Here is a 24,908-nt window from a genome sequence, read left to right as displayed (position 1 = left end):
GGAGTGCTTTCCTTTGAATTCTATAAATTTCCATTAAGTTAACCAGAAATGTCTCTAAACAAAAACATTTTGGGTCTCTAAGAAATTTCCAATTTGCTACAATTCCACTAAGGAAAAGGAAATTATTAAAAAAGCTTTCTAGTATTTTAGCTTCAGGACATTTATTTAGTCTTTTAATGATGAGAATGAAAGTGACTATGAGAATGCTTTAAATGCTGCCTACAAAATTCAGTATCAGATCATTCAGATTTAATGTTAATTTATGAAGCAGGTGCATCTGAGTACCAATGCATACTTCTTATTTCCAACCAAATTCTCACAGAAGAGCAAACAAAAGTACATTTGATATTTCATTTTGCAAAAATAATTTCTGTAATAAATGGTTGTTAATAAATCATGTCTTGTAAGCTGCTTACATAAAAAAGTACAATAGGAAAAAATAGTGTATAGGAGATAACTGAAAAAAGTCATTAAAAAATAAGATTCTAATCAGAATTTTCAGTCACCATAAGAAAAACACCTCAGATACATTTATTTTGTAAAATGCACTGTAATTTCAAAATAGTTTAAAGTGTTTACTTTATTCATAACTAAAGAGAATTTGATTTTAAAGCTTAAGAATGAATTTCTTCATCTCATGTAAATATAATTTATTTCAGAAAATATTGAGAATCTGCTCTATCCAAGTCACCATGCTAAATTATTCTCCTTAATAATTTTGAGACAAGGAGATTTATAGAATACTGGTCTCAGGCCAGTAGGTTCCAAATCCTGCCTCAGACACTTACTAGCTATGTGACCTTATCACATGTTGGCAAGTCATGTGTAGCACCTTGATGTACTGCAGTTTCTTCAGCTATAAAAGAGGGGCAATAAAAGTAGCACCTACCTGACAAGGTTCTTGAAAAGATCAAATGAAATAACATGGAAAATGCTTTGGAAATCTTTAAGGACTATATAAATGAAGGTTGTAAAACTTGCCAAGAAAAACTAGAAGGAGAAATGAAGTAGTGTTTACCCAAGCTACATTTTCAAGCTCAGTATAATGCATGTATCTGTATCATCTTACAACTTAGAAAAGTACTGTCATACTTTTTATATATTGCTTCTTTTTCACAATATTTATGAAATGTAGCAAACATTAATTTTCCCCATTTTGTGCATGAAGCTGAGGTTCAATCATGGTTGCTATATGATTGCCCAGTTACAGATCTCAGAGAGGGGCATTATTCAGACTTTAATTTCTGACTTATAGTACACTACTAAGAAAGCTACTATTCTCCTTTATAACACATGTATCTTTACCAAAAGAAAAAATCTTTACTTGGAACTTTAGTGTTATAAACTATTAAATTTGCAACTTTATAGCAAAATTTATGTTTCAAATAATCCATTTTTCTACAATTAGGATAGGCATGTTCAGTTTTTCATTATTTTAATGAGTTTCTTAGTATTAATAACACAAGATTTATGCATATTTACACACACACAATGTGGCATATGCACCATGTTTGTTCCCAGGTCTCTTTATGAGACAATTCTGAGCTCTGATTAAATGTAGTGTTCTTTTTTTTCTTTGTATTTACATGATAAAAAAATTAGTGAAGTCTTAAAAAACAAAATTCACTTTAACTGTTAGGATAAATGATTGAAAATAATAACTGTGAACTTGTGACATGTGTTACTTTGGAGCATGCTATTTTATAGGATCTCCTGTACAGAAGATCTAGGTCCCTAGTGGATTATGAAAATGCTAATAAGGCACTGGATAAAGCAAGAGCCAAAAATAAAGATGTTCTACAGGCTGAAACCTCTCAGCAAGTGTGTTGTCAGAAATTTGAAAAGATATCAGAATCTGCAAAGCAAGGTACTGTTTTTGTAATCTTTGTTTACAGGAAATGTCCCAAACTAATAAGTAAATTTTAAATCTTAATTTCTTTCTTTTGTAGAACTTAATGACTTTCTTTCTTTTGTAGAACTTATTGACTTTAAGACAAGAAGAGTTGCTGCATTCAGAAAAAATTTAGTGGAACTGGCAGAATTGGAACTAAAACATGCAAAGGTATTAAAACATTTTAAGAATATCATTCAAGCTATTTGTAAATACCAGCTGAACTATGAAAAAGTACAGAGAAAGAGGCAGGGTTAGGATTTCATTGGTATAAGGAGCTCCCAGTGATGAAATTGTCTATGATTTCAGGTTAGCATCCTCTCTGCAATGAAGTTTCTCTTCCCCGGCTCCCCTAGTTTATTATTTATCTAAGAATTATTTATTTTTAAAATTCTAAATTCCAAATTAGTCCTGTTGCAGAAACAAGCAAGAAAAATAAAGTGAGAAAATTACACTTCAGTTTACACTGAAATCAGTTCTCTATGCAAGTAGATAACATTTTTCATAGAATCCTTTGTAATTGTCTTTGATCATTGTTACAGTATTATCGTTACTGTGTAAAATGGTCTCGTAGTTCTTTTCACTTTACAACAGTTTTGGTGTTCCCAGGTTTTTGTGAAACTACTCCTCTCATCATTTTGTATAGCCTAATAATACTGTTCTGTCAAAATCGTATACCCCAACTTGTTCAAGCATTCCCCATCAGTTTCCAGTTCTTTACACCATTAAAAGAGCTGCTATAACTTTTTTTTAACATATGTAAGTCCTCCTTTTTCTTTGATATCTTTGGTATTGCTGGGACTTTGGGAATGGTTCTGAATTGTTCTCTAGAGTAGTTGGTCCAGTTCACAACTACACTAACAGTTCGTTAATGTGGCTATTTTCTTACATCTCCTCCAGCATTTGTCATTTCTTAGAGGTGTGAGATAATATCTCAAAATAGTTTTCTTATCTCTAATCGGTAGTGATTTTGAGCATTTTTTTCATATGACTATAGAATCCTTTGATTTTTTTTTTTTCTTCTGAAAGCTACCATTTCATATTCTTTATTTCTCAATTGGGGAGATGGCTCTTATTTTTATAAATTTGACTCAGTTCTTTGTTGCTGTTCAGTTTCAGTCATGTTCAATTATTCATATCCCATTTGGGATTTTCTTAGCAAAGGTATGGGAGTGATTTGGCATTTCCTTCTCCACTTCATTTTATAAATGAGGAGCTGTTGCAAACAATGGGGTAAATAACTTGTCCAGGGTCACATAGCCAGTAAGTATCTGAGGCTAGATTTGAATTCATGAAGATGAGTCTTACTGATTCCACACCTGGTACTCTATGCATTATTCCCCCTAACTGCCCAGTTCTATATTCAGTTTATATTTTGAAAAACGAGGCCTTTATCAGAGAAACTTACTATAAAAAAATTTGATATTATTTCATTGTCTGTGATGCTTTTTAGTAAAATGAAGTTTACCTGATTATCTCTTTTAATTAGTTATACTTTTGCTTTTGTCTGAGATCATGATTGCTACCTCTGCCTTTTTTACTTCAACTGAAGCATGATAGATTCTGCCCTAGTCCCTTATTTTAACTCTATGTAAACTACGTATTATTGGATTCTGTTTTTCTAATCCATTTGGCTGTCTTATGACTGAGTTCATCACATTCACATTCACATTTATGATTATTTAACTGTATTTCCCTACATCTTATTTTCTTCTATATATCTGTCTTTTTACCCAGTCCCTCCTCAAAAAATCTATGTTTCTAACCACTGCCCCTCTTAATTCACTCCTCCCTTTCATCTATGTTTTTCTTATTCCCTTCACCTCTTAATTTCCTGTTGTGTAAGATAGATTTCTGTATCCAACTAAGTATGTATACTTATATATTTTTTGGTCTTTTACCAATTTAAATGAAATTGAGATTCAAGCATTGCCCACTCACACCCCTCATTTTCCCATCCATTGTAAAAGCTCTTCCTTGTGGGCTTCTTTTGTATGAAACAGTTTTTCCCCTTATTCCTCTCCTTTCTTCCTTCTCCCAATGTGTCCCTCTTTTTTCACTCCATTTTTAAGGTCATCAGAGCATCAGTTCCCTCTGCCTATCTATACTCCTTCTAACTGACAAATAATAATAAAAGTTCTTAAGAGTTACCTTCCCACATTAGAATATAAGCAGTTTAACCTTAATGAGTCCCGTAGGATTTCTCTTTCATGTTTCCTAATGCTTCTCTTGAGTCTTGTATTTGAATGTCAGAGTTTCTATTCAGTTCTAATCTTTTTATCAGGAATGCTTGAAAGCCCTGTATTTCATTAAATATCCATTTTCCCCCCTAAAGGATTAAGCTCAGTTTTGCTCAGTACATTTTTCTTCATTGTAATCCTAGCTGCTTTTACCTTGGAATATCATATTCCAAGTCCTTTCTCGCCTGTAATGTGGGAAGTCCTAAATCTTGTGTGTTCTTGACTGTTGCTCCATGGTATTTGAATTGTTTTTTTCTGGATGGTTGCAATATTTTCTCTTTAACCTTACAACTCAAATTTGGCTATAGTCTTCTTGAGAGTTTTCATTTTGGGATCTCTTTGAGATGATTGATGGATTCTTTCCATTTCTATTTTACCTTCTGCATTTAAGATATGAGTCAGGTTTGTTTTATAATTTTTTTAATTTTACTTAAAATTTATTTTCTACATCGTAGTGAATTTCACCTTTAAGATTCCCCAAGGGAACCTTTCCCCATGCTATTGAATCTTCCTTTGTAACAAAGAAAAACACTTAAGTAAATCTAGTAGACAGTGCCTAATCCAGTGGCGATGTATTCCACATCCCTTAATCACCTCCCTCTGCTGAGTTGAAGGAAAACATGTTCATCAGTTTTCCTGGACTGAGGTCACCACTATAATTAATCAGGTTAATTTCCTTTGAGTGTTGTTTTTGTTTATGTTGCCTGGATCATAATTCTTATTTTTCTCAGTTTGTTTAATTCATAATTTCTTATGAATCTTCCCTTTTTTTCTGAATAACTCCTATCCTTCATTTTTAATTTATAATAATATTCCATAGGTGGCTTTATGCATAGAGCACCAGTCCTAGAGGTAGGAAGACCTGAGTTAAAATGTTTATTAGACGTTTATTAGCTGTGTGACCCTGGGCAATTCACTTACCCTGTTTGCTTCGATTTCCTCATCTATAAAATGAGCTGGAGAAGGAAATGGCAAATGACTAGTATCCTTACCAAGAAAACCTTAAATGGGGTCATGAAGAGTTGGACATGACCCAACAACAACAACAATATAACACAATTTGTTCAGTCACCTACAAATTGTTGGATGTGCTGGGGTTTTTGTTTGTTTTTCAAGTTTTTGCTACCACTATGAATGTTGCCGTGAATATTTTGGCATATTGGTTTTTTAAGTTTTTGCTGTTGATCTTCTTGTTATATATTTTCATTAGTTGAATGACTGAGAAAAAGAGGACTCTTCTTGTATAATTTGAAATGTTTATCAAGAATGGTTGGATCATTAAACACCAATTGGAAACTCAGAAAATCAAAGAGATTAATAAAACTGAATGTAAGAAAATCAATGAACTAGCAAAGGCAACCAGCAGCTGGTTTTATGAAAAATAAAATAAAATAGATAAACCATTGGTTAATTTGATTTTAAAAAGAAGAAAACAAAATTACTTACCAGTATCAAACATGAAGGATAAATTCACCACCAATGAACATGACATTAAAGCAATTGTTAGGAACTGTTTTGCCCAATTATATGCCAATAAATCTGAATCTAAGTGAAATGGATGAAATATTTTAAAAAATTTAAATTGTCCAAATTAACAGAAGAGGAAATAGAATACTTAACTCCATTTCAGAAAAAGAAATTGAACAAGCCATAATGAGCTCCCCAAGAAAATAACCCCAGGAACAAATGGATTCACAAGTGAATTCTACCCAACATTCCAGTGCTATGTGAATATATCAGCAATGCAATATTCACAATGCCTACGGAAATTACAGATATGCTGATGTAATCAATCACAAAATATATCAGGCTTTCTATATGGGGTATAAGCTAGAACATTCATTAAAATACCAAAAGACTGAGTCCCAAAACCAGAAAGTCAAAGCCATCAGAGTAGTTATGAAATTGGCACAGGTAGATAAAGTAGAAAGCCACCCACATTCTCAGGCCTTTAAAACAGAACAGACTACCTCCTCTCCCCACTCACAGCAACCACCCAGCGTCCAGGAAGCACGCTCCCAGCAGCTCTGGTCCATGGCAGTCCTCAGCAGCGGTCCTTAGCAGAAATTCTGGCTGACTCAAAAAGAGGTTCGCACTTCCGCTTCCTCTTGCTCCGCCCCTTCCTGCTACATCAGCAAGTCCAATGGGGCATGGAAGATCTTTAAATCCCATAACCCTTACATTCGGCCCCAAGATCTTTCATGTCCCTTACTTGGCAAAAATACATTAGGAATAATTGGTGTCAACAAAATTTCACAACAATATAACAAGTATACCACACAATAAACACAGAAAACCATATTTTAGGGTGGGGCTTTATCACAAGCTCCCCATCATTCCCCCCACCCCGAACAAATGGGGCCCCAAAATCTTGTGGTAAGGGGTGAAGGTCTCTTCTTCCATGGCCACTTGCTGCTGAAATCGGATGTAGAGCTGTCCCTGTCCTGAGGGGTCCCATTTGAGAGGTCAGTTCTTAATATGCTTGATGCCAGGTCCAAGGGTGACACATCACAGTTGCAGATGGGGTGACATCCAGCTTAAGCTATCAGGTATCTACAGGTGGAGGGTACCAAGCCTGCGGAAACAAATCTAGCAAACAGGGTGAACAGACAAAAAGTCAAATAGAAGCAAAGAGACAATAACCAGATTATTGTAGCCTCACTCACGGTAGAATAAATGAGTTAAGGGTACAATTCTGTAATCATCTTCTCCAGAATAAACAATAGTTACAGTGTTATCCCTCCCATGTGCTATAATCTCTGCAGCCTTTGGAACATCATCTGGCTTCTGTTTTACCCATACTTTAGCTCCTGATTTTATTCTATCAGTAGAACCAAATCCTTCAGTTCCTCTGACAGTTATTTTGGAAGGAGGGTCAGTTTTTACAAGTGGTGGTGTTTTACAAGGAACGATAATCACTTGAACCATCCTATCATTTTTATGAATCTGTATGGGCCCTTCACCTAAATTCTGGAATGTTACAACATTTTCTCCTTGATAATTAGAATCTGTTACTCCAGCCAATACATGTATTCCTTGAGCTGCTAATCCTGATTTGGGTAAAATCTGTCCAAAGTGATTTTTAGGGATTCTTATGCATATCCCAGTGGAGATTTTTCTTATTTCTTTTCTGTCCAACCAAAAGTCCTCTAAACAATGTAAATCATACCCCACCAAACCAACTGTTCCTGGGTGCGGTGCTGGGACATCTGGCCTCAAGGTCCAATACTCAATATTTGGGATCTTATGTGTTTGTTGTTTTCTAATTTGCAGATTTTGGGTCATCATTCTGGCTAGAGGTGTACTTCCTCCCAATGGTCTATTGTTCAAATTACGCAAAGCCATGAACAAATTATCCTTCCAATGTTGATATGAATTATTGGAACTTAACTTCCTCAACTGTTCTTTCAGTAATCCATTCATTCTTTCAGTTAACCCAGATGCTTCTGGATAATATGGAATATGATATATCCATTCTATATTGTTTAGTATACAATACTTCTTCATTTCATTGCCTTTGAAATGTGACCCGTTGTCACTTTGAATCTGCATTGGGGTTCCATAATATAGACTTATGAGATCTAGAGTTTTACAAGTGTTTTTTCTGAGTTTCATTCTTATAAGGACAAGCCACTAGTACACCTGAATAGGTGTCAACACAAGTACATATAAATCTGCATCCTTTATCTAGTGGTAGTGGACCAATATAATCTATTTGCCAGATTTGGGCTGGGACTTTTCCTCTTGCTATCTCTCCAGTTACTACCCGAGGAACAGTTTGCTCCTTTTCCATGGACATATATGACATTCTTCTGCTATCTGTTTTAACAGTGAATGAGAGATACTAATATCTGGATCTTGTGCCCAGTGGTGTGTGGCCTGGACCCCCAAACGGCCTGCTGTTTGGTGGACCCATTTTGCTAATACCGGATCATCAGTTGTTGTCAAAGTAGGGACAGTATGTTCAATAGTAATCTTTGCCAGTCGATCAGCATGAGCATTGTATTCATGTTCTGGCGTGGTGAGGGCCACATGAGCATCTACATGAAAAGCTGTCAAGTCAGTGACCAAAAACATGTTCCATATCTCTTCCCATAATTCTTTGCCCCAGACTTGTTTGCCATGAATTTCCCAATTTTCATTTTTCCACATGGGCATCCATGTAACCAACCTATTAGCTACCGCCCATGAATCAGTGAATATATGACGCTGTCCTCCTTGTTCTATTTTGACGGTTTGATATACTGCCATAAGTTCAGCATATTGACTACTTCAACCTATCACAGTACTTTCCAAAGTCCTTCTAGTACATGGGTTATAGGCCACTGGTTTCCAATATCTTTTTTGGCCCAAATATTTTGCTGTCCCATCAGTAAACCATGCATGTCTCTTTTGTTCCTCAGTTAATACATCATATCCCTCATTCCATTTTACAGTGGACTGTACCAACTGTTGCTTTGGCTCAGGGGGTGTGTCATTCCTCTCAATTTCTATGTTTGCTACAGATTCATGTAGAGCAGAGACTCCACTTTTGCCTGTTTTCGCTCTATTTTGAATATACCACTTCCATTTGATTATACTAGCCTCTTGGGCATGTCCAATTCTGTGAGAAGCTGGGGTACTCATTACCCAGGTCATAATCGGGATTCCAGGTCTTAATATCACTTCATGGCCCAGAGTCAGTTGTTCAATCTCCAGCAAAGCCCAATATGCAGCTAAGAACTGCTTTTCAAAAGGTGTATACTGGACTCCAGATGAAGGGAGTTTCCTACACCAAAATCCCAAAGGTACATTTCGGCTTTGTTGTTTTTGCCATAATCTCCAGTTTGCATAATCATCTTGTACAGTCACTTGCAATTCCACTGGACCATTTTGCATGGGCCACACATCTAGGGCCAATTGTATGGCAGCCTTGGCTTCTTCAAAAGCTTTACCCTTCTCAAGTCCCCAATCGAATTCATATTTCTTTCGTGTGACTCTATATAAAGGTTTTAAAATCTGTTCCAAATGTGGAATGTGGTGCCTCCAGTATCCAAACAATCCTATCAACTTTTGGGTCTCCTTCTTATTGGTAGGGGTAGGAAAATCCTGAATCTTTTGTCGGGCTTGAGGAAGAATCTCCTGTAGCCCCTTGTTCCGTTGTATACCCCAAAATTTCACATTTTGAGCTGGTCCTTGAACCTTTGCAGGGTTAATTTCCCACCCTTTACTTTTCATGTGCTCAATTAGAAGGGTCAAACTCCTTTCCACTTCTTTTGCATCTTTTCCGTGTATCATGATATCATCAATGTAGTGGGTAAGCTGTACACCAGGTAGCTTTAATTCATCCAACTGTCCAGCCACAATCCTGTGACAAATAGTGGGGCAATGTATGTACCCTTGTGGCAAGCGGGTGAAAGTATATTGTCTACCCTGCCAAGTGAAAGCGAATTGGTCCCATTGTTTAGGGTCTATTGGGATGGTGAAGAAGGCATTTGCCAAGTCAATAACTGCATACCAAGTTCCATCATATGTCTGGATCCTATCTGTTAAGGTGATGGTATCTGGAACAGCAGCATGCAAAGGAGTCACCTTATTTAACTGTCTGTAATCCACAGTCATTTTCCATGTCCCATCTGATTTTCTTACTGGCCAGACAGGATTATTCCATCTTGTGGTTACAGGGACTAACACTCCTGCTTCAACATATTCCTTTATAGTAGTGGTAATTTCATCTTGCCCACCTGGCACATGATACTGTTTTAAAGTAATTACTTCAGATGGTTCAGGTAAAGTGATTGGGTCCATTTTTATTTTTTCCCACTAAAACTGTATTAATTCCTATCTTTCTTACAGCAAATTGGTATCTCCCTTCAGGTAAATTCAGAGTCATGCCTCTCAATACATCTATTCCAATAATGTATTCAGTAATGGGTACAACCACCACAGTATATTCTTTCTTAGGTAACTGCCCAATTTTCATTGTTATTTTAACTTGTTTGGCTGATATTTCATCCCCTCCTAGACCTGTGATGGTAATAGGAGTTCCATGTTTAAACTTAACAGGGCTTCCATAGATAAGTGTGGCCTCAGCCCCAGTATCAATCAGTGCCCTAGTCACAGTAGTTGATCCATTCTTCCAATGTATTGTTAAGCCAATATGGGGTCTGCCATCTCTTCTGCACATTTCTTTTATCTGGGCTGGGGCCTGGCCTATCTCCTCTTCCCCCTGAAGGTGGGGCAAACTTGGATACAAAGGTTCAGATTCAGAAGTACCTGCAGGGGTGGTTCCTGCTTCCCTATTCATTCTAATGCTAAGTACCTTTTCTTGGTACAGCTTATGCAACTCTTTAGTTGGAATACCATCTATTCTTCTAAAGTCCACCCCTACTCTCAATAGAGCAGTAAACAGTTCCTTTCTTGTTGGTCTATTTTGTCTCTGAATCCTCTGGCTGTTTACTCTTCTCTTTCGAGGCAATTTGTCTTTTTCCCATTCCCCTAAATCACTTAATTGTGAAATCTTATCCAGCACCTCTGAAAGAGGGTGCCCTATTTCTCCAATTACTAAAGTCAGAATTAGGTGCTTATATTCAGGAGGAGCCATCTTCACTATGATATTTCTATGAGGAACTCCTAGGGGCGTATCATAATATGCATTTGCATCTCCAATCAGGATAGCAGTTTTCATTACCTCCTCCTTCAGCTTTCTCATACAGTCTCTAAGTGAGTACCAGGGTCTGTCTCCCCTAGGCCACATAGATTCAGTAGGATATTACTTTTTGCATCCCTCTGCAGCTAAAGCTAGATTAGTTTTGTTGTTACCTCCTTGCATATGGTGATCCCTAAAAGCTTGGTGTACAAAAGGATTCTGACTGATACTTACGAATTTTAAGCAGTCCTCACTGTCCAGTGTTATTCCTCCAGCGCCTTCATCAGTGATTCTTACTATCTAAGACACTAAAGACTCCCCCATTCTTTGGGTGAATCTACTCAATATATCAGTGATCTCCTGTTGAGTGAAATCCTCAGTTATCTTCCTGGACTCTGTTTTGCCCCAGTGGTTCTCCTGTCTTCTTCCTTGTATGAGGAGAGCTTCTACATTAGAAGACTCCTCATCTAACCTTGCTCCATTCTCCTCACACACATTCTCCTGGAAGCTGTCAGGGCAACTCTGCCCAGCCTGTACAAAAGGTTGCATGCACAATCCTTCTGCTAGTTTTTTGCTTCCTTCTAGCTATATGAACAGTAGATTGCTCCTGGACCACATGAGTCCCTCCAGTTTGCTCTTCTGAATGCTGTGACACAGAAGAATCCTCAGGCAAACCAGCTTACTCCCTAGCCATCCGAGCTATTTCCTCCAGCACCTTATCCCTACTTTTACACATAAGGCGATAACTTGTTAGCAGGACCCCACCTCTCCTGCACACTCCTGCCAGTTCTTTGCCTGGTTCTATGGGTACTCCTTGCAAACATCTTTCCAAATCTCCAGGTTCTCCCTCTTTTAGCCTTGGTTCCCAGTTTTCACAGGGCCCTGTGCTTTTGGCCCATTCTCTGGCTAGAGAGGAATAAGGCAAATCCTCCCATCCTGGAATAGCCATTTCTCCCTCTAAAGCCCCACTACTTCCAAATAGAGGCCTGGCATTTTGTGATCCCATCCTCGTCGCCAAATATATCAGCAATGCAATATTCACAATGCCTGTGGAAATTACAGATATGTTGATGTAATTATCAATCACAAAATATATCAGGCTTTCTATATGGGGGAATAAGCTAGAACATTCATTAAAATACCAAAAGACTGAGTCCCAAAACCAGAAAGTCAAAGCCATCAGAGTAGTTATGAAATTGGCACAGGTAGATAAAGTAGAAAGCACCCACATTCTCAAGCCTTTAAAACAGAACAGGCTACCTCCTCTCCCCACTCACAGCAACCACCCAGCGTCCAGGAAGCACACTCCCAGCATCTCCGGCCCCTGGCAGTCCTCAGCAGGAGTCCTTAGCAGAAATTCTGGCTGACTCAAAAAGGGGTTCGCGCTTCCACTTTCGCTGCCTCTGCTGCTGCTGCCGCCGTTGCCACCACTGCTAGCCACTGCAGGAACTCTAGCTTGGCTTCCGCCTCCTCCCGCTCCACCCCTTCCTGCTACATCAGCAAGTCCAATGGGGCATGGAAGATCTTTAAATCCCATAACCCTTACAGTGAACTGTTTGGAAAAATAGGTGGAGTCCTACTAAATTCCTTTTTGACACAGATATGGTACTGATATCTTAACCAAAAAGAAAAAAAGACCAATATCTCGAATGTAGATGTAAAAATTTTAATTAAAATACTATCAATTAGAACAAAGATCATACGTTCTGACAAGGTAGGATTTATACCAGGAATACAAGGCAGTTTTGATATTAGGAAAACTGCCAGCATAATTGATCATGTCAATTTTTTTTAAAAAATCATATGATTATCTCAGTAGATGTAGGCTTTGACAAAATACGACACTCATTAAAAACACTAGAGAATAAATGGAGCTTTCCTTAAAATGATCAATAGTATCTATCTAAAATCATCAGCTGTCATATCTGTAATGGGGATAAGCTGAAGTTATCTTTCCAGTAATATGAAGGGTTTAAAACAAAGATGTCCATTGTTATCACAGTTATTCAGTACTGAAGATAGAAATAGGCAATGAGGATACAAAGTTATCTCTCTGCACATGATATCGTTTACTCAGAGAATCCTATAGAATCAATTAAAAATTAAAAAATTAGTGTTACAGTGATGACATATCAGACTTTCTTGAAGGACAGTCAGTAATGTAGAGATAATAGATTTCCTGGCCCTCACTTGCATCTTGCAAGGTTTATTAGGGTGATAACAGATCTCTCTTAATTGTGCGTGGGCAGTAAGATGTATAGAGATAATATATTTCTTTGAATTAAGTTATTTATAGGACAGTATCTCAGAGAAATGCTGAACTTATGATCTTCTGCCCTTAGACAAAGAAACATGGCTCAAGCAGTTACCAAATAGAATGGAATCAAATATAAAATGCTAAATCAATATTTTAGGAGTACAAAAGTATAGCAACTTTTTTATGATGGAAAAGAGTTGGAAATTGAGGTCATGTCCATTAGTTGGGGCATAAACAAGTTGTATGTGGTTGTGATGGAATAGTGTAGTATTGTGGTATAAGGAACGACAAGGGAGATGTCCTAGAAAAATGTGGATAGATTTATATGAATTGATGCAAGTTGAAGTGAGCAGAATCAGGAGAACATTGTACACATTAATGTTGTACAGTAATCAACTGTGAATGACTTAGCTATTGTGATTAAAGACAGTGCTGAAGGACTTATGAAGAAAAATACTGTCCACCTCCACAGAAAGAACTGAATGTAGATTCAAGCAAAATTTTATATTAGCAATATTGTGTACACCCCCCACCCACCCTCCTACAAAAAAAAAAATATGAATAAAACTATGTTATCCACCTCCAGAGAAAGAACTGATAGAATCTGAATGCAAATGGAAATTTTTTTTTCTGGGTTTTTTTCTTTAGTTGGTCGTTTGGGGTTTTTTGTTGTTTTTTTGTTTCGTTTTGTTTTGGAACATGGCTTAAATAGAAATATGTTTCACATAATTTCATATGTATAACTGATATCACATTTCTTGCCATCACAGTGGGCCAGGATCGTGAGGTCTCGAGAGAATTGAGAACTTAAAATTTTTTTTAAAGGATGTTTAAAATAAAAAATTTTAAGGAAAGAATGGTTGGACCATGTTGTAACTCCAACCAACCAACTCTGTCTCCTCTCACGGCCCTTTCAACACTGTAGTCCACCTTTCATCACCTTTCCCAAATTTTGGTGAGCCTTAAGTTGTTTTAATTTGCTTCTGTTATTAGTGATTTGGATTGTTGTTGATAGTTTATTTGAGATTATTTCATTCTTTGAACTTTTATCCCCACCAGCAAGAACAATACTCTGTACTAAAATACTTGAAGTCATATACTTGTGTGTCCCTATTAGAATGTAAGCTTCTTGGTTGACAGGATTATTTAATTCTTTGGGTTTTTTTTTCTTTATTACTAGTCTCTAGTACTGGCTAGTTGAAACAGGGAAGTTAAGGAATTGTTGTTCAGAGGAGATTTAGATGTGTTGCATTTAAAATGCCTACAAGACATCTATTTTGAAATATTCATATTATAACTAGGTGGTGCAGTGGATAGAGTGCCATTCCTGGAGTCAGTAAGACTCCTCTTCCTGAGTTCAAATCTAACCTCAGCTACTTAGCTGTGTGACCCTGGGCAAGTCACTTAATCCTGTTTGTCTCAGTTCTTCATCTGTAAAATGAGCAGAAGAAGGAAATGGTAAACCACTCCAGTACCTTTGCCAAGAAAACCCCAAAAGGAGTCAACAAAGAGTCAGACACTGCAGCAACAACTAAACAGCAAGAGAAAGTGTAAAAGAGAAGAAAAGACAGCTTTTCAGGCACACTTATATTTAGGGAATGTAATGTAAATGATAAACTAGCAACAAAAAAAAAAAAACTGAGTGGACAGATGCAAGGAATGTTGCAAAAACCCAAAGAGGAGAGAATGTCCAGGCAAAGCCTGCTAAGCATTATTAAATGTGGCTGAAAAGGCAAAAAGAATGAGAACTGAGAAAAGTCCATCAGTTTTAGCAATTAAAATATCATTGAGAACTTTAGTAGAGACATTAATATCATCTGAATAAAGAGGTCAGAAGCCTCATTGTGTAGGATTGAAGAGTGACAAAGGAAAAGGTGAAAGTGACAGATAGGTGATTGGGAAACATGTAGCAAGATAATAGGATCAGAGCTTGAGGGACATTTTTAAGTTGGGTAGACTAGGGTTTGTTTATATAGGGAAGTTTCAAAGGTTTTGAGATGTAGAGAATGAAAAGAAAAATCTCAAGACAAATGGTATCAGTGTTCTCAAATAAATGGTAGTCATCAACTGAGAAAGGAGGGAGAGAAAATGACAAACTTGAGAAAAGTTTTGGAATAACTACTATGGGCAGTAGCATAGAGAATCAATTATTGGAGAAGTAAAAGGATTATTTTACTATGAAAAGGGCATAGTTAGGTCAGTAGTTTTTAAACTTTTTCCATTCATGATACCTTAAGGGTGTCTAAAACATGTAGGTCACAACCCTATAAGGTCATGACCCACAGTTTAAGAAGCACTGGTTTAGATAACTTAAATTTGTAGTGAACCTTGTTTACTTGGTTTTATGATTTTTCTCCATCTCCATTCAGTAGCAATAGCAGAGTGGGAGTGGAGGCAGAAGATAGTATTAAACCAGAGTTGCTGTTAGGTCAAAAACAGCTAAAGAGGGCAATGAACCAATAAGACAAGAGTAGAGGCAGTCATTTAACTATATTCTCCCAAGATTTCTCCCCAGACAACTTTAAAGTAATGCTTCTGATTGAACTCTGGAGTAGCAGAGCCAAAAAAAAAAAAAAAAAAAAAGGCCAAGGTGAGACATTTTTCCAGTCCAGGACAACTTAGGAGGTAGGCAAGAGAGGTCTGTGACACCAGGGTGGGTCCAGCATGTGCACAACAGCAACATCAGCAGTGGGTCTTGGAGGCAGCTGTGACAACAGCATCTTTGAGAGGTCTCAATTCAGAGACATCAACAGGTTAGAAAGATTGCAGGGGACTCTGAGGTGACACAAGGCACAGAACTGCAATCTGTTTGGCAGTTCTGTTCTACAGTGAAGAGAATCACTTATGGATGGTCACAAGAGGGCAGGGATACCCTGGTCACACAGTTCAGTGCCAAGAGGAGTTCTACCACTTGAGGCTGCAGGGGGAAGTCCTAGGCGGTCCTTTCTGGATAAGTACCAGAGCAAGAAAGAGACCACGCATCACCCTGGATCACATCACCTTGAAAGCACCAAAAATTTGCAGACTCCCAGAAATAGCTCTGAAAACAACAACACAAAAAAAGCCTAAAGTCTGGGACAGTGCCTCTCCACCCACAGATGAACAGAGCCCATATACATACATATACATTAACATATAGTTCAAAGTCTGGGAAAATAAGCACCAAAAAAAACCTTGAGCATAAAAAGCTACTGAAGTGGCAGATGGAGACCAAGACACAAAACTCAGAAGAAAACAACAGAGTGAAAACAACTATAAGCAACACCTCAAAGAAGAATGCTGATTGGATAGAATGCCAACAAGAATTCGTGGAAGAGTTAAAAAAAAGAGATGAGTGATAAAGGAGAAATTTGGAATGAAGTTATTATGTGCTGTAAGAAAATTGTAAAAAGAGAATTACCTTAGCAAAAGAGGCGCGTGGTGGGGGTGGGATGGAGGAGAAAATGTGAAATATATCATCAGAATAACAACTAGAAAATTCATCAGGAAGAGATAATTTAAGAATTACTGGACTACTTGAGAGTCATGATCAAAAAGATCCTAGATATCATATTTCAAGAAATTGCTAAAGGAAAACTTCCCTGATATCTTAGAAACCTAGGATAAAATAGAAATGGAAAAAAAAAATCTATCCATCCCTTCCTGAAAAAGATCTCAAAATGAAAACTCTCAGGAATATTAAAATACTGTGGAGCCACAATCCAGATCACACAAAATTTTGTACCCTCCCCTTTAAAGTAGTAGAAGGCCTACAATATTTTAGAAGGCAGAGGACCTAGGATTACAACCAAGAATAACCTACCCAGTAAAACATTATGATTCTTTGGGGATGGAGAACATTTTATAAAATAGAGTAGTTTCCTGATGGAAAGACCAGAGCTGATTAGAAAATAGGATCAAGTGTTAGACTAAAAAGGAACATTAAAAAGTGAACATTTTGAAAGAGATTTATGATTATAAGGGATTCAATAAGGTTAAATAGTTTTACCGTGTTTCCCTGATAATAAGACACTGTCTTATTAATTTTTTTGGACAGAAAAACACCAGAGGGCTTATTTTCAGGGGAGGGCTTATTTTAATGAACATTGACAGCAATTTTAATAAACAGGTAAATGTGAACAAAAAAATGTACCTTTATTCAGTAATGATCATGTCATCTTCTTCAACAACATCGTCATAAGTGTCCATACCCTGAATTCCGTCCTGGATGTCTTGCGCCTCCATTTCCTTCAGAAGAAGTGGACCCAATCTGTCATGTCCAGCAATATAGCTCTCTTTAAATGAATATGTCTTGTCCAGGTAACCTGTTCGTAGTGCCTTGGCGACACAGCTGTCAGTAATTTTATCCCATGACTTCTTCACCCAAGTCACGACTTCTTGCAGACAGGGCTTCACAAAGTTTCCACGCTGATTTCTTTCCATTCTATTTTCAATGTAGTCATTGACTTCCATGCGCAAATGGTCCTTAAATGGCTTCTTTATTGCAATATCAAGGGTCTGGAGATAGGCAGTCATTCCTGCAGGAATCATTACTTGATTTATTCTTCTCTCTGCAAGGAAGTTCTTCATTTCTTTAGCGCAGTGAGTGCTAGCTGAATCCCAGACTATCAGACCTCTTTGGTTACCTCGCATAACAAGTGGCAGCATTAAATCAACCCACTTTCTTATAATGGCTTGTGTACACCAGGCTTTTTCGGTTTCAAGAACGTAAATGCCAGATACACGTTCAATCTTATCTTTCTTGCCCTTACTGATGATTAGAGGTGTGGCTTTCTTTCCATCCAAACGAATTGCCAAAACACAGGTGACCCGTGCACTTTCATAGCCAGTGGTGGGAACGTAGATTGACGTTGCACCCCTGTGATGAATTGTTGTTTGAGATCCTTGTCCCATAAACACTGCAGTTTCATCCATAGCAATCATATTGCAGGTTTGGTACTTGGAAATGTCGATCCTATCAATAAAGGACTTGAATGCAAGTGCACGTTTAATAACTTCAGCATCTTCCAGCTTAAACAGTGTTGTTGATCTTCTTAGGGACAGTTCATACCGTTGAAGGAAACCGTCCAACCAGTGTTGTGATGCTTTGAATACTTCTGAGACCATTTCAAACTCTGGTGCCATTGAAAGGGCAAATGCTTGAATATCAGCCCTGCGCACAACCAAGGCCTTTGCTCTCCTGTCAGCAATCCATTCACCAATGAGGATCTCCAAGTCAGGATATAAGGGCTGCCGACCTGATCCAGACCTGCGCTTTTTCCCTTTTCCCTCATCCACCTGTTGATTGAGGTTATTATAATCTGCTCTCCATTTTCTGACCATTCAAAGATCCAAAAGTTTTTCTTTACAGAAAACTGCAAGATTCTTGCCATGTGACTCCTCTACAATTGCTTTCTTATACTCAACAGTATAGCTCTTCCTTTTTGTACTCATGTCTGGGGGTCAAAACAGACAGAATAATAAAATTACGACCATCAGTCCTTCTTTTCACTCCATCATGCCCCCTGAGTTCTTCTTTTTTCCTCCATCATGCCCTTTTTATCCTCCATCATGCCCCCTCACTCCCACTTACATACCTTTTTATGTTGTCCTGCCTCAGCTCTCCTCCACGTCATTGCTCTCAATGGCGCCAGCAAGCAAATCATTGGGGAAGAACAGGATGACGCGCTCACTGCTGCAGCTCTGATTGGATGCAGCTCGGAGCGCGGCGTGCGTTTCACCCGGGGGGGGGGGGGACGGTGCATACCGAGGGTACCGTAATGTAGCATGTAGCGCAGGGGATCACCTTCACTACAGTAGCAATCTCAATAGGGCTTATTTTGGGGGGAGGGCTTATTTTAGAGGAATCTTACACAGTAAGGGGAGGGCTTATTTTCAGGATAGGTCTTATTATCGGGGAAACACGGTAAGTTCTTATATGGGAAGATGATACTTTATAAATCCTAAGAACTTATGGGGTAGTTAGGAGTCTACGTAGACAGAGGACATAAGTTTGAGTAAATTATATTGGGATGGTCTCCAAAAAAAAGAAGGGATGAGAAAGATAAAAGGAGAGGAAGAATGGAGGAAATTATCTCACAAAAGGGATGTGCAAAGAGTAGCTTTTATAATGGAGGGGGAAATGTGATGGGTTGGTGGGCAGCGCTTGAACTTAAAGAGTGAAGAATATCTGTACATATTCAGTTCCAAAAAGAAATCTATCTTATCCAACATGGAAGTAGGAGGAGAAAGAGAAATGGACCAGAAGGTGGGGTTATAAAAGGGAGGCAGTGGTCAGAAGCAAAAATAAAACTAAGGAGGGACAGGCTAAAGAGAGAGATACAATTAAAAAAAAATAGGATGAAGTGAAATACAAAGAAAGTAAGAGCCGTTCCCCAGTTCATATGAATGATCAGAAGATAAGAGTTCTTTGTGGTGGTAAAGAATTGGAAATTATGGGGATGCACATCAGTTGGGGAATGACTGAATAAGGTGTAATATAAGTTTGTGATGGAGTACTATTAATGGTTTAAGAAACAAAGGGAAATGGTTTCAGAAAAACCTGGGATAATTTCTGTGAAGTGAGCAGAACCAAGAGATCATTGTACTCAATAACTACAATATTGTAAGGATGATGAACTGTGAAACACTTCACTACTCTGATTAATACAATAATCTAAGACAGTTCCAAAAGACTCATGATGAAAAATACTGTCTACTTCCAGACTAAGAACTGATGAACATATGGAAATATATAAAATTGATGTAATATTGCTTGCCTTCTCAGTGGGAGGAGGGGCTGAATGGCAAGAGAGAATTTGGAACTCAACATTTTTAAAATGTTAAAAATAAAATTTTAAAATATGAGGAAAAATGAAAACAACTAAAGGACTAGAGAAGTTAGATGTTGAGGAATTGCAAACTAGGATGTTTGAAGGAACATCAGCATGTTTTCATTTCTTCAATTGGTTGCCTTCTTCTGGACTTCATCAGAATCTTATCATCCTGTAGAATTACATCAGCCCCTCAGCTTGCACAGCCTCAATACCCTTTATTTCTGTACCTCTTCACTCTGATTGAAAAGGGTAAAGAATTGACAGTAGTGAGCTCCTCCCACATCCTCTATTTAAGGAAGCCACAAACTGGGCTTTCATCTTTTCATATGTTGTCTTCCCCCATTAGATTGTGAGCTTTTTGACTGTCTTTTGCCTTTTTTTGTAACTCCAGCCATTAACAGTGCCTGTCAAATAGTAAGTGCTTTATAATTGTTTGTTAACTGACATGTATGTTAAAATCCCTTAGAAGAACTTAAGTTGGGGTATAAAAGAAACCCCCACTGAGCACCCAGGGGGTATACTAAGGTACTGAATTCCCTGAGAAAATTCAAAAACTGATTCTTTGTCCCTCTGCTTATCCCACTTGTGTACAGTGTAATGGTACTTGAGGGTCAGAAGACCTGAGTTTGAATCTTATCTCTTGTTACAGTGTGACCTTGGGCAAGTCATTTGACCTCTGTACTTGGTTTCCTTACCTATAAAACAATATGGTTGAAATAAGAGGTGTTTTTGACACCACTCGTTCTAAAATTTTATGATTTAATGGTTCTTTGAATTTAATGAATTTGTTGAAGAATCTAAAATATAATTCAGAATTCATGAAATTATCATTTTATTTAACAATTTCCTACGGGTTGGATTCTTTTAAAGATTTAATGTTGGGGCAGCCAGGTAGCACAGCAACTAAGAGCACCAGCTCCAGTGTTGAGAAGACCTGGAGATCGAATCCTGGGCTCAGACACTTAGCACCCACCCAGAAACATCTGGCCATGTAACCTTGAGCAAGTTACTTAACCCCAATTGCTTAGGGGTGGCCAGGTGGCTCAGCGATTAAGAGCACTGGCTCCAGGGTCGGGATGACCTGGATCAAATCCCGGCTCAGATACTTAGCACCACACCCAGAAACACCTGGCTGTGTAACCTTGAGCAAGTTACTTAACCCCAATTGCTTAAGGGAAAAAAAAAAGATTTAATGTTAATTAATTACTAGGTTTTAAAGATAGTATTAGTTGTATTTTTCAAATAAAGTGCTGAATTCATTAACTTTTGTTTTCTTTATTTTCTAGGGTAATTTACAGCTGCTGCAAAGCTGTCTGGCAGTGCTAAATGGAGATACATAAATTACACTCCATGTTCCTGTTAACAAGGGCTGCCTTCCTTTGTATTTTGTTATTGTTGTTGTTGTCGTTGTTGGTGATGATGATGATAGCCTCCTAACATTTACAGAGCATTGGAGGAAAAAAATGAGCTGACAAAATGCACATAATCTTCTGATTTTAAACAGTGGATTAATACTTCTCTCAAATGATTCCTGAGTGTATAATGCTACTACTCTACTCAGAAATACATATATTCACATGTACATTTATTTAATCACTGTATACTTTTCTTGTTCAGAAACCAAAAGTTGTTTTCTTGTGAAAGTAGGCAATATAATTATGTTCATGTTATAAGTATACTTACATGTAGCTGCCAATCTTATTTTTTGAATTATCCATTTGATCAAATGGGATATACATTTCCCTTAGCTATTTTTGGGTACTGTTACTATAAAGCATTGTTTACTCATGTATACTTGCAAAGCATCTTGATTTGGCTTATTTTTAGTTAATGAACATTTCTTTGAAATTTTAAAACAGATGTTATATGATCTCTCATTATGATCTTTGAAGAAAAGCAAATGCATTAGTATGTTTGCCTTAACTTGTAGACTAATCCTTATTAATATAAAATAAACAGTGATGACAGTGATATTTTTAAACTATGTAGTCATTGTATCACTATAAAATTTGCAATTGCTCAAGTAAACCTAATTATTTGTTAGGCTTTACAATGCAGGTTCAGTTTTTAAGAGTGATATATTGAACCAAGCACACCAGTCCCTTTGCAAAAAAAAAAAAGTAAAGTATACCTCTGCTCTCTTAATACATTCAAAGATGGAGTTTGGATAATCCAATTTAAATATCTAATTATAATATATGGAAGCACAAAGTTGACATTGGGAATTACAGAGCCTAGATTTGAATTTAGTCATCAAGCTAGCTTTATGGTTTATGCTATCTGACTGCCTGGTGCTTGATTCCCCAACTTCTAATTTGATTTGATAGGAAAATATTTGGTAGATTTTGGTTGAAAATCAGTATAAAGAAACCACATTAGTTGTCATAAATTAAAATTGGTTTTGACCTTTATAATGTGAATGACCATTAGTCATGTTTACTGGCTTGAAGTTATGTTGAGTTCAGTTTGATTTTCCTAGTTTTTTGACCATTCTTTCCTTTGAAAGCATAGTCATTTGGGGTTAGGAAAAAACCTAATGAGTTGGCTAGTTTGCTTTCCCTGCATTTGTAGCAGGTTTGTTTACATTTTCCTAAACCATTCCTGATGAATGCCTAAGCTCAGTCTCAAATATTTCCAGTGCTGGTGATTCCACAATCTGTTTCTACATGTTCTGTTGCCTATTGTTTCTAGTTAAATGTTTTTTAACTTTCTTAAATATCCCTGATAGCATTTAAGCTGTTCCTTTATTGTTGTTTTTGTTGTCTGTCATAGTTGTTATGGACTAAAAAGATCTGAGTTTTGGTCCTTTGTGTAACTTTTCTTTGATGAAATAGGACCATAGCTTCTGGATTTTAAAATACGACTTCACCTACTGCCTTGGTGGCCTTGGGCATGTTACTTAACCTCTGCCTCAGTTTCTCCAGCTATAAAAGATAAATTTGCCTACCTCACAGGGGTGTTGTGAGGATTAATAAATGTTTTAAACTATTTTGAAAATATAAAGGTACTATGTGAATGCTAAAGAATAATATGAAATTAAAAATGCAAAATCTGGGCATCTACTGTTAGTTATGCTTTTTATACAAAGGTTGACCTTTGTTTGAGTTAAGAGAGGCATTATAATTTTCACTTTGCCCTTCTTGGCATGCTGAAAATTTCTAGTGTTTGGCAGTGCTTAATTAATAAATAAAAATATACACTATTTCACAGAGCTGCCTTCTTCCCTTTAACAGAATCCATATTCTACTCAAAGGGTTTATGATCCTTTCTCTTTAAGTATTTAGACTGGAAAGACTTTTATCTTTTTTATATAGCATGCCATAATAATGGTAGCTAACAGTCACATGACTATGGAAGTTTATTTTTGTCAAAACTGAATTAGGTTTCCCATTAGAGTGACTAAACATTTTTTGCTAGTTCTCTAAAATCAGATTCATGCAATGATAAAAATCAACTTTTGACTAAGTCAACAATATGGATGGCTATATTATTAACTTAGTTTTCTTTTTTTTTTTTTACTAGTTTTCAGTTCTGATCTTTGATCCATAAACCTTTCTGTTATAGGAAGGGGTTGAACACCTGCACCCTCTTAGTTGTACTTCAGTTTTGGAACAAAATGAAGCACTCACAAGTCACTAAATATTTGACAAAGGAAATTTACTTTGCCCCAACAATAAGAATATACAAGGATACAGTGAAACTTAGTAGACACTGACCCCCCCTCATCTCCATCTTGAAATTTATTAAGTCATCAGGATATGATAATTCATATGGTCTCAGGCAACCACCAAATCTGAGAGATCTAGATTGTTAGATTTAACTAGGATTTCTTATGTTATGGCTTTTCACCAGGAAAATGTGTCAGGGAAATTGAGACTAATCGGGTTATATAGGGGAAGGCAGCAAGTTACATCAAGAAAATGATCTTTTCAACACTTCTTTGAAAGAGAAAATGTGACAATCCAAAGATTTGTAAAATCTTCCTTTTTAATATTTGTGTGCTTTAAGGGAACATAAAATCAGAAATTGTGTATATTTTAAGTTATTCTAGGCTTAGATTTCAGAAGGCTCAAATTAGACTTTTTCTTTTACCTCCAAGTAGTTATTCCACCTCTTCTCCATCTGTCACTCTTCTTTCCTCACCTTCTTTCACATGTATAGCTTTATTTCCTTTCCTCTACACTGAATTCTTTACTCATTATCCTTTTGCCACTGAAATCTCCCCACACCTTAACCCTGGATTACCCCATCCACCACCTTCCACTTTTGCTGCTTCTACTCCAGTGCTTCCAAATAGCACTTCAAGTCATAAATAAGCCATTACAAATGGGTTAACTAGTCTCCACTGGGCCCTACCCTAGTTACCTCCACCAACACTTCTCCCTCCTATACATATGTATGTATACATATACATATATATTCCTTCAACTATCCTCATACTGAGAAAAGTCTCATGAGTTACAATTACCATTTTTCCATGTAGGAATATAAATAGCTCAACTTTGATAAGTTCCTTATGATTTCTTTTTCCTGTTTACCTTCTCATGCCTCTCTTGCTTCTTGTATTTGAAAGTCAGATTTTCTGTTCAACTCTTGTTTTTTCATCAAGAATGCTTGAAAGTCCTCTATTTCAGGGAGGCCAGGTGGTGCAGTGAGCAAGAGCACCAGCCCCAGAGTCAGGAGACCTGGGATTGGTTCCGGCCTCAGATAGATACTTAGCACCCATGCAAAATAACTGACTGTGTAACCTTGAGCAAGTTACTTAACCCCAATTGCTTTAAAAAAAAAAATCCTCTATTTCATTGAATGACCATATTCTCCCCTGTAGCATTATACTCAGTTTTGCTGGGTAGGTGATTCTTGGTTTTAGTCCTGGCTCCTTTGACATCCAGAATATCATATTCCAAACCCTTCAATTCCTTAATGTAGAAGCTGCTAGGTCTTGTGTTATCCTGATTGTGTTTCCAAAATACTCAAATTGTTTCTACCTGGCTACTTATAATATTTTCTCCTTTGACCTCAGAACTCTGGAATTTGGCTATAATATTCCTAGGAGTTTTTAGTGGGGGGGGGGGGG

General features: G+C 37.2%; 1 protein-coding gene across 3 annotated transcripts in view; it reads left to right on the top strand.

Moving 5' to 3' along the window:
* SNX6 (sorting nexin 6) overlaps window positions 1-22,889 on the top strand; it is an 81,475-nt gene extending 58,586 nt beyond the window's left edge. For 2 of the 3 annotated variants that reach the window (XM_069082198.1, XM_069082197.1), the window contains 3 exons: window positions 1,708-1,867; window positions 1,950-2,062; window positions 21,118-22,889. In XM_069082198.1, coding sequence (XP_068938299.1) covers window positions 1,708-1,867; window positions 1,950-2,062; window positions 21,118-21,171 — 327 coding nt within the window. In that variant the 3' untranslated portion in view covers window positions 21,172-22,889. The remainder of the gene's footprint in view (window positions 1-1,707; window positions 1,868-1,949; window positions 2,063-21,117) is intronic. The other variant, XM_069082196.1, reaches the window with a different exon arrangement.
* The last annotated feature ends 2,019 nt before the right edge of the window (window positions 22,890-24,908 follow it).

Source organism: Petaurus breviceps, unplaced genomic scaffold (genome assembly GCF_028583685.1).
Source record: "Petaurus breviceps papuanus isolate PSGF00001 unplaced genomic scaffold, PetGlider_PUasm1.0 164, whole genome shotgun sequence".
Lineage (NCBI taxonomy): Eukaryota > Metazoa > Chordata > Mammalia > Diprotodontia > Petauridae > Petaurus > Petaurus breviceps.
The sequence above is the reverse complement of the archived record's forward strand: the minus strand, read 5'-3'. Positions and strand labels throughout refer to the sequence as shown.